General features: G+C 36.6%; 1 protein-coding gene across 1 annotated transcript; it reads right to left on the bottom strand.

Moving 5' to 3' along the window:
• Window positions 1-7,594: 7,594 nt before the first annotated feature.
• Window positions 7,595-8,604, bottom strand: LOC131678457 (uncharacterized). The gene is made up of 4 exons (XM_058958632.1): window positions 8,393-8,604; window positions 8,125-8,329; window positions 7,916-8,056; window positions 7,595-7,851 (listed from the first exon to the last, which is right to left on the bottom strand). The coding sequence occupies exons 1-4, from the start codon at window positions 8,573-8,575 to the stop codon at window positions 7,697-7,699; spliced, it is 684 nt and encodes a 227-aa protein (XP_058814615.1). The 5' UTR covers window positions 8,576-8,604; the 3' UTR covers window positions 7,595-7,696.
• Window positions 8,605-9,688: the final 1,084 nt, after the last annotated feature.

Genomic DNA, 9,688 nt, shown 5'->3' on the forward strand with positions numbered 1-9,688 from the left:
TTTCTTCAATAATCTTACACCCCTATTTACATTTATTTGAAGTATTCAACCTAGAGCCAAAGCTTAACGAAAATCAAAGAAATCTATCCGGTAATACCGGGAGTCAAATGACACACTCAAAGGTAGAATTACGCAGTCTAAGTAAAAACAAATAGCGATAGTGAAGTTGTTGTTAGTTTGTCTCAAATCTTCAATCCACACTGGATGCAGAAATATTTGTAGACTGGGCTCGAAGATGTATGGGAAAACTTTAAAATGATTTAAATTAGCGAGCACAGAACTCTTTGAGTTCCTTGGTGTCCCAAATGCCCTGGCTATGCGCATTGCGTTCAAAGTTTGTGTGCGTTTTAATACGGGGAAATCAATCATTGTGCATTATTTTGTGTAAATAAATATCGCTATTTTACTCAATGTGAAAAACCAGCTTTATAAAACTAATAAACAACTTTGTCGAACACGGTAAGTAGCTGCGAGTCTTCAAAAAATAGTATATAAAGATTTTAAAACTTTTGGTTCAAACCAATTACAAAAATTCATTGCTTCTTCCAACACTGCCAGTGTATCACTGACATCGACATTTTCAACCTAAATAATTGAGAATTTATTCATCACAGAGATTTGGTACCTTTGAATGAAATATTCAGAACGGCTTGCTGAACTACATACACGTAGACAGAAGAGGAAAAAAAAAGGGGGGGGGGGGGTGGCGTGTACTCCCCAGCCCATTTTAGACTATGATTAGGGTTGCCACCTCTGGAGAGGCTTTGACCCGGAAATTTTCACTGATCTGGGGGGGGTGTATTTTGAGTGGAACGAGACAGAAATGGGAATCAAAGCGATTGCTAGGCATCTTAGACACTTTAATCGCTTTTTATTACTACGTTAAAGTAAAGCTATAAATTGTTGACGTTTGAGAACGATTTTATCGGTTTAATGTGGTGTAGTATTTCACTTCCCCGACTAAGTGCCAAGAATCCAAAAGCACCAGCTACTCTCACTGTGGAGGTCGAACGAGCATTGCTCTCCTCCACAACTAACAGGAGAAGGAGAGTAAAGGAGGCAGAGCTGCGACATCACACTATGTGGTGTCGGTTATTCGTCACCAACAAACTTTAATTTCGCAACAAAGGGGCAAAACCCACCTCCTTAGCCCAGTTAAGGATCGCTGCTGGAGTAGCAACAACACCACAAGAACTCGTTTGATGTTGACCTAGTCAGTTGGATTAGAACAAATCTGCCAGACCTTAGTGCAGCTGGTGATAAGCACCACTAAAAGTAAAATGATTTGGTAAAATTGCAGTAAAATAACTTTTTTACGCCATTTTGAGCGACTTAGTGGAATGCAACATTTCAATTGTAGCACATAGTGAAATATTACTTTCCTTAACCCTCCGGAAGTCGCGCATATGGCTTACCGAAGGAGCAGCCGCTGGTCCCCTAAGACGATTGCGCTAAATTTTCAGAGCAGCGTGCACTCAGTGCACTAGCGCGACTTCCAGAAGGTTAATTTGTAGTAAATTTTATTTGTTTTTCATTTTCATTGCTTTGTGAAAGAAATTAGCAATATTTGGTAAACTCTTCGCCACCTTGAAACGAAGGGTTAGTCGGGAAAATAAATCTAAACCAGAGTAATAGTTAATTTAGACTTTTTGAATATTTTGTAAAGAATCAATTAATTCCAAAAAAATTGAACCAATGCTTCTTCCCACCAAACCCGGAGAAATTGATGTAAAACCCGGAGATCGCTCCCGAAAACCGGAGTCTCCGGGTCAAACCCGAAGGGGTGGCAACCCTAATCTTAACCCCCTATAAACTGAAACGGTCGGTACGGTTGTCTTCGTTTCTTCCGGATTCAAGTTTCAAAACGATTCGTTGGTTAAATTATTCATTAAATGAATAATTCAATCGCCGTATAATATTGAAACATCTTCAAACCCAACTTTGCACAGTAGGCCTGGTAAAACGGCAACACATTATAATATGATTCAAATAATAATGTTGACAAAAAACACTAAAGGCTAACTGCAGTGTTTTTCAGGATGCTTTGCAATACTGGCTGTGTAAAGGCACAGAGAACAGACGTCCAACTTCAGCATTCAACTTGTGTAAAATCTCTACCGGTTTCGAAGGTAGTTCGGATATGTAAACCAGGTGTGCTATGTCGTCATGTTTTTTTGTGGCTGAGTGCTACAGAATTGACAGCGGTTATTTCTCTACCCAGTCAAACTAGTCCGGAACCGATTCGGACTTCCAGCATGAATTCCAGCTCAAATGCGTCAACCAATAGAGTCGGTATCGGTTGTTTTCTTTGAGCTAGATTCCATGCTGAATCCATCCAGAATTTCGAACCGGTTTCGGAATCGATTTGACGGATAGTTGGGATAGGTTGGTGTGGCGGCGCTAGTGTTTTTCGTATATTAATTCAAATGTTTACACACGTTTTTTAAATATTTTTGTTCGATCATGGATGTCTGTTCTCTGTGGTAAAGGTTAGAATAGAATAGAATAGAAATTTTTTGTGAAACCCTTAGAAGAAATTTAAATAAAATAATGGTGGATAATAATGGAGTCTTGAACCCAAAGCCTTAATAGCCTTGGTTTTTATTTTTAACCCTAGAACGTTGCACTTTCGTTTTCCACCCTAGAACGTTGCACTGGGGTACAAATTAACCCCACGCGTTTGATCGCAATTTTCGCAGGTAAAAAAGCAAACAAAACAAATGTATAATACATCATTGTCTTCGTTCTTTAATTGCGAAAACAGCTGTGTAAGTTAATTTACGGAATTTATTGAATCAATGATACATAAATTGGTTTGAACAAAATAAAAGTGAAAAAATCGCGATTTTGACTTTTTTCACAAAAATTACTATAACTTTGCGAATTTTGAACCGAATTCAAAAAAATCAAATGATTCTAAAAGTTGAAAGAATGGTCTCGAAAAAATATAAAATGGAATTTCGATATTTTTGAAAAAATGTAATTATTTTGAAGAGTTAAAGTTTAAAAATCGGGTTTTGGAAAACACCACGAAATGGAGTGGAAATTGAGATGAAAAAATAGTTCTGACCAGTAATACATTGGTAACACGCAACGTTACTGTTACAGCAGTTATTGTGCGCAAATCATACTACCCCACGCAAACTTTGGCACCTGCTTCCACGAAGGCTATAAGCAAACTGGCTATACCACCTTTTCCTACTCTTACTAGGAACTCTAAATTGAATTATGGTTAGGTCGGTAAATACCGAATTCTCGTCGTCACACGGCTCCAAAGAAGGCGTGGGGTACATTTGCACCCCAGTGCAACGTTCTAGAATTAAAGGGAACGGATTTGTCCTTGAGAATCGTCTGGTTAGAGTAAGGTCTATCATCTTTGTTAACATTACCTCAAGTGGTATGGTATAAATTAGGGTTTGTTTGCGTTTCACTCAACCATCAACATTTAAAAATTATAAGGCCACTTTTATAATTATATTATTCAATTGAATTGGTACAAAGATATAGATTCCAATTCATATTCGTTCCATCGAATGCTGATTAGAAACTGAATTAATTAGTGGGGTACCAAGCTTAATACTTTTTAAACAGATTTCAATAAGGCTTAAATCAGTATAATAAGCTCTTCTCCGAGAAAATAATGTGATCGATGTGACCCCTACATATTAATATTTCCTTCTTTCGTTGCGTTTACATCACTTCAGCCACACCGCTGAATCATTTTGGCATTCATTTTACAATTTTATTGGCCCTGGGATACTGACTACGTTTTTCAAACAAAACCACACTGAACATACAGTAAGATTCCGTTTTTGGCACGTTCCATTTTTGGCATGCTCCCATTTGAGCATACTCCGATTTTGGCAACAGATGGGTTCCGTTTTTGGCAACATTTATGTACAACAAATAAGTTTGACTTTATTTCCAAACATGGGAGTCATATTAACCCTCAAAGGCGCAAATCATTTTTTTTTTTCAAATTTTGTTAAAATTATCTCATAGTTTCAATACGTTACTGTCATAATTTTGAGATGTTTTCGCAATGTTTTTTTTAAAACAGCGTTAAGCATTTAAGGGTTAACTATATTTTACACTATACGTGTCGTATTTAATGATTACAATAAGTATAGAAATGTATTATTTATGTACAATATAACTGGTAACAATGTAACTAGTATCTGACGGAATCAATTTTTACAGTAGGGTAATTTGGGGAGAGATGCCGCACATTTCTAAAAATCGATCCTGCATCAAAGTAAACCATTCAATATATGATGAAATCATTTTTATCAATTGCTACAAGTCTTTAAAATACTATGAAATGGTTTTTGGTATGAAAAAAATTCTTATCAATTTTCCATGAATATTCTTAAAAAAAGGACATCGCGGGAGAAAAGCCGCATGTGCGGATGGGACGCCGCACCGTGGTCACAAACTGAAAAATTGGTGAAAAAATATTCTTTTAGCTCTCGTTGATGTTTTTGTGATTAGTTGTCTTCAGCTGAGTTTCATGAAGTTTGATTACACCTATAAATCGGCTAACAACTTCACTTTTCTTAAGGGGGCATTACCATTTCTAGAAACATTTTTTATTCAACATTTTTAAAATATTTTTGTTTCGCAACCTTGCGAATCGGTCAAGTTGGAGTAACTTAAATAAGGGTACTATTTATTTATATGTTTGTACGAGCAATAATATCTATGTGTTGGTAGGGGTTCTTTAATAGCAGTTTTGGGTTGTTTCTCCCAACAAAGAATTTATATAACTTAGCTTTGTTCTTGAAAGATTCATTTTGAAAAAGCATCAATTCGTTAAAATTTTCGTTTTTATCTCAGTATTGACATCACTACAAATCACGTTCACGAAAATGAGTGTCTGAAGCTTTAAAGAATTACCCGGGGCAACTAATACTTTGATACATATCGCCCGTTTAAATATATAAATAAATAGGCTCATAATCTTATATGTCACTGTGTTAGGTCCGCTAGTCTGTGGATATACCTTATTAAGAACCTATACCTGACGTAAATGATCGTTTAATGACATTCCGAGGTGAAAAAAATATATTTTAGCTACGTATCTTCCGCCATCGAGTGCGGCATCTCACCCGCATGATGCGGCATCTATCCCAATTGTAGGGGAGGGATGCCGCACGACGACGTTTTCCTCTGAAATTATGGATGACCGTGCTCATGATCAGAATGCATTCTAAAAGGTCCCAGCAATTCAACTGATACACGTTTCTCCAAAAAAAATCGAATAATTTAAAAAAAACGAAATTTTAATGCGGCGCTGAAAAATTTTCGGCGCTCCGTGATGCAACTGGACGCACATAATCATTAATAAAATTTTCGTGAGTTAATAATAAGGATTATTTTACATCTCCAGTATTGTAGTTCTTCGAAAAATATCATATTACAGTATAAAAGTGACCCTATATACGAGATATAGAAAGTGCGGCATCTCACCCGACGCAGCATCTCTCCCGAAATTACCCTAAGGCCCAGAGTCTGTGCCCTTTACGAGTCAAGTACAGAGGAATGCGCTACACTGCATAATAATACTAGTTCTGGAAAAAAATGAACAGAATCTTAATAACATTGCGAGCCTCTTTCTCTTTCGATTTTTACGACGTCACTACAAAACTTGGCCCTAAATTTTCAGTACATATCGAAAGCCCGTATTTAGGAATACAAAATTGATAGCTCCCAAATAGTTTGTTTTAGCTTTATGATGCCTTTGGCAAATTTGTTAGTTTTTTGGAATTTTTTTCAAATGAATGGAATTAGAATGGTCCTTGTGGTTAGGGTGTTCAAAGTATCGACTGTTTAGATGTGTGAAGTTTACCAGCGCAATTCCCTACAATATAATAACACAAATAAATTGAAGCAAGTTTGTTGAATGAACAAGGCTATCTATAATGGTTATTTTGTTATGATTTTTTTAAGATTTGGGGTGCGGTGGCTTTTGTTCATTAATTTTCAGAAAGAGAGAAAACAGCCCCAGTAGCGAAATCAACACTACCATGCCGTGAATTGTTTGAGTTTTGACGTCTAGTGGACCGAAGAAAAACGATTCGAATTAAATGATATGTTACAGCGCCGTAATGTGGGACATTGTACTCGAGAAATGTGCGAAGATTGTGAGAATTCTACTGGACAGTGTCGCCTAGCCGTACAAAACTTCAAAATTTTATTTTGGATTTTTCATGATTTAACATTTTTCTCTGTTTGTAAACAGGTTGAATAGCGTCTCATCAAAATATTTAGTCTTGATTAATAGATTTATTTTACAGACCTTCAAAGGTGAAATAGATGATCAATTCTGGAAAAAACTGTATTCATTTTTGTTAAGATTCCGATTAGGGTCGAACTGATTTCATTGGTTATTCGGTGGACTTATATTTGCCATTCAATTTAGTCGATAAAAGGCTTTCTTCTCAGTCACTCTTTCTGAAGAACAAATCATAAATCGTGCATCAAATTAAAATTAATTATTCAAAGTGGCTGTATTTTTTCGAAATAGTTCGAAAAGATCGCTTGTAGTTCATGACTCTTGCAAATTAGTGTCCTTTTCGAAAATAAATGTCTTGTTCTGCCTCTTTCTGCTCCGAGGTATGAAAAAGGTGAGTTTTCGTTATATGTCTGAATGAGACGCATGGTAATGTTTGATTACCCAGGGCTCGTAGTATAATTTATAAATGTCTCCCAGCATTATCAACAATTGAAAAAATGTGTATTCTGCTAAAAATTCACTACATCAAATGTTTTGAAAATGAATTTTCAGATAAAGTGCACCTTATATTCGTAAATGTTGAACTTTCAAACCACCCTTTGACCCCTTTTGAGGTTGTGTCCGACTTTTGTATTTAAAGTGATCACTGTGCGACAACTGAATTTGATAAAAACATGAATAAAATCGAATTTTCTTATTTTTTTCTTTCATCTTATTACATTTTACGCATGATTAAAAATCCTTGAAACATTTTTGAAGTCTTACGACTTGAAAATCCAAACTTCAAAAATAAGGTTCCATTTTTGGCACTGCTCCGGTTTTGGCAACTGAAAAAAATAAATTTCTAACCAAAAACGGAATCCTACTGAACTGCCCATTAAAGCATAAGAGTCCCATATTGAAAAATAGCAAGCCGAGAAAAACGCTGCTCAAGATTTACATTTTCATTGAGCCTTATGGATGGGACAACCATGTTTTGGTATTTTTTTCGATATTTTCTAAACAAATCTGGTAATCTTATTTGAGTATTGTGATTCAGTGGTCATACAGAATATAATCCAACAGATAACTCATTTTCGACAAAAATCCATATGGGACTGTTTTGCTTTTATGGACAGTGAACTACACTGTTCATATTTGCATGAAAATGCATAACATAAACAGATGACGGCTATGGCTGGCGAATGAAAACGCATTAATTTGAAATGGAAGCGTTCGGTTTTGTCATGAAAATCCCGGCAACTTGATGGTTAATGATTGAGGGAGATTTTGAATGTGAATCTTGGTTATGGTAGATTCAACTGAAAATTGTCATTTGAAAATGAAAATTTGCATTACTGGTTTACATTACCTTACATTTATGAAACAGGAAAAAATGTCGCATTGTTTGTTTTTCACAATAAATTGTATACAAAGTAGAATAATTCACAAATTTATTACCTAATGAGTAATAGTTCCGGCTCATCGACAGAGCCCCTTGAACTGGCCGTACATTGTCCTCACGGCTCCAATCAAAGTAAGAGCAATGACGATTGTTGTGAAGGAAATCAGCATATTTTTATTTTCGACCGATTGCATTCTTCTCGGTGAATATTCTAACGCTAATGAAACCATTCCTGAGAGAAAATATGTAGTCAGTTGGAGTACAATATATGCAAAACGATATCAACTGTTACTTACCAATGACAAACGCCACTATGCCGGTTAAATAGTGGCAAAGTTTAACATAGATGGGCCTGATAATGTGCTTGATCTTCACCGCAAAATATGACGCTATTCCGTTCAACAATGATAATACAATAAATACCATTGAAACCAGACCTACAATTAGAGTGAACGAAATTTAGCATAATCGTTGTTAGACTAGCATTGCACGAATAGTGACACACCTGTTATTGCATGGTCCGATTTGAAATGAGCGCGTTTGTTCTGCTCTTTAACGTAAATCTCGATTCCAGTGCCAACAAATATCGCTACAAATCCGATGGCCTGCAGAATCCAATGCAGGTGTCGTTTCGTCCCAGCCGTATTTAATGACGTCCATGAATTTGAGGAGTACAGTGTCAGGAAAGACTCAGCCATGAAGAAATGGTACTGAAAGTTTAAAACCTTCTAAGTTATCATCACCGCACAACAATAACACCCAGGCTAGCTTACACCGATTGTACAAAGAAACAGGTGCCACGTAAATAAATGCTCGAATCCATTCATGTACGACACGTAGGATAGATATATGGTGACATAACCGATCAAAACATGATTAATCGTATTAAATAACACTTCCAGATATTTGACCGTTGATTCAGTAGAACTTGCTTTCGGTTGCTCATTTGGCGCCATTTCGTGCGCAATAGAATATCTCAGCTGACTGGTCGCCAGCCGACTGCATGATGCTTTTTATAAAATTTACACTTTAATCGATTTGAATCTACTGATAGTAGGTATAGCTATCGCACACTGCTGGGTACGTGCTGCAGATCTAATGCATGCTTATCATGTCAACTACCTGCAATAAAATAACTGGTCGTAGGCAGACTGTCTGCAACTGACCATTCTCAATACTGAGAGATAGATAAGTAAACACAGGTGAATTACGAACCCGTGGATTTTTATAACGCTGTATGAGATGTGTAAAGTGTTGAAGAACTCGGTTTAGTTCATGTGGTAAACGTTACAAAGCTAAATTATGAAAAAAATATCTTACAATGCTAAGTTATGCGCATTCTTTTATCGTTGTTTTATTTGACAATGCTTAAAACATTTGCGTATTTGATACATTAAAAAAGGCGTGGGTAAAAGAACAGTTTTGTACCCTACGTATTTTAGAATTTATGATGATTAGCGCCAAACCGCCTGCTGATTTTTAAGAAATCCCTGAAGAGCCGCCATTTTAGATTTTTACTTGCGCATTAAACTACATTAATAACCTTGCCACAATTTCTCTGTTATCTCTTCGAAACGAAAAGTCTTTGTAAAAGGTTAACATACGTTGGATTGACATTGCAAAATGATAATTGGAAACAAGGATAAAATGCTTACGCTGTACGCACACGAGACGACAGGACACACGCCACTATGGATTTTGTTCTAACTATTCCAACGCGGCAACAGCAACAGCGTTGGAATAGGTAGAACAAAATCCATGCTAAATATTTTTGTGGCGTGTGTCCTGTTGCTTCGTGTGCGAACCGCTTTATCAATAGTGACGCGGACACATCCGAACATCCAAACCACTGGCGGCTCGATGTAGGGGCAGGGCGGGCACGTTTCCCTAATATGGTACCGTCTTTACGCATTCCGCCGAAATTTTAGGGATTCCGCGATGGGGTTACGTGCGATTCTACGAGCCTATTAGTTGTCTGCAGTGCTGGCTCCATAACAACTTCAAAAGAAAAGAGCGGCACAATCTTTATTTTCTTCGAAAAATATTTTATTGAGTATAGATGGATTAGT

The sequence above is a fragment of the Topomyia yanbarensis genome, chromosome 2, assembly GCF_030247195.1.
Source record: "Topomyia yanbarensis strain Yona2022 chromosome 2, ASM3024719v1, whole genome shotgun sequence".
Lineage (NCBI taxonomy): Eukaryota > Metazoa > Arthropoda > Insecta > Diptera > Culicidae > Topomyia > Topomyia yanbarensis.

Bases quoted from the DNA above. Each gene is read 5' to 3' on its own strand.
- LOC131678457 (XM_058958632.1), bottom strand. From the start codon at position 8,575: ATGGCGCCAAATGAGCAACCGAAAGCAAGTTCTACTGAATCAACGGTC. The intron at 8,057-8,124 runs GTGTGTCACTAT...CTCTAATTGTAG, and splicing joins ATCGGACCATGCAATAACAG to GTCTGGTTTCAATGGTATTT. The intron at 7,852-7,915 runs GTAAGTAACAGT...ATTTTCTCTCAG, and splicing joins CATAGTGGCGTTTGTCATTG to GAATGGTTTCATTAGCGTTA.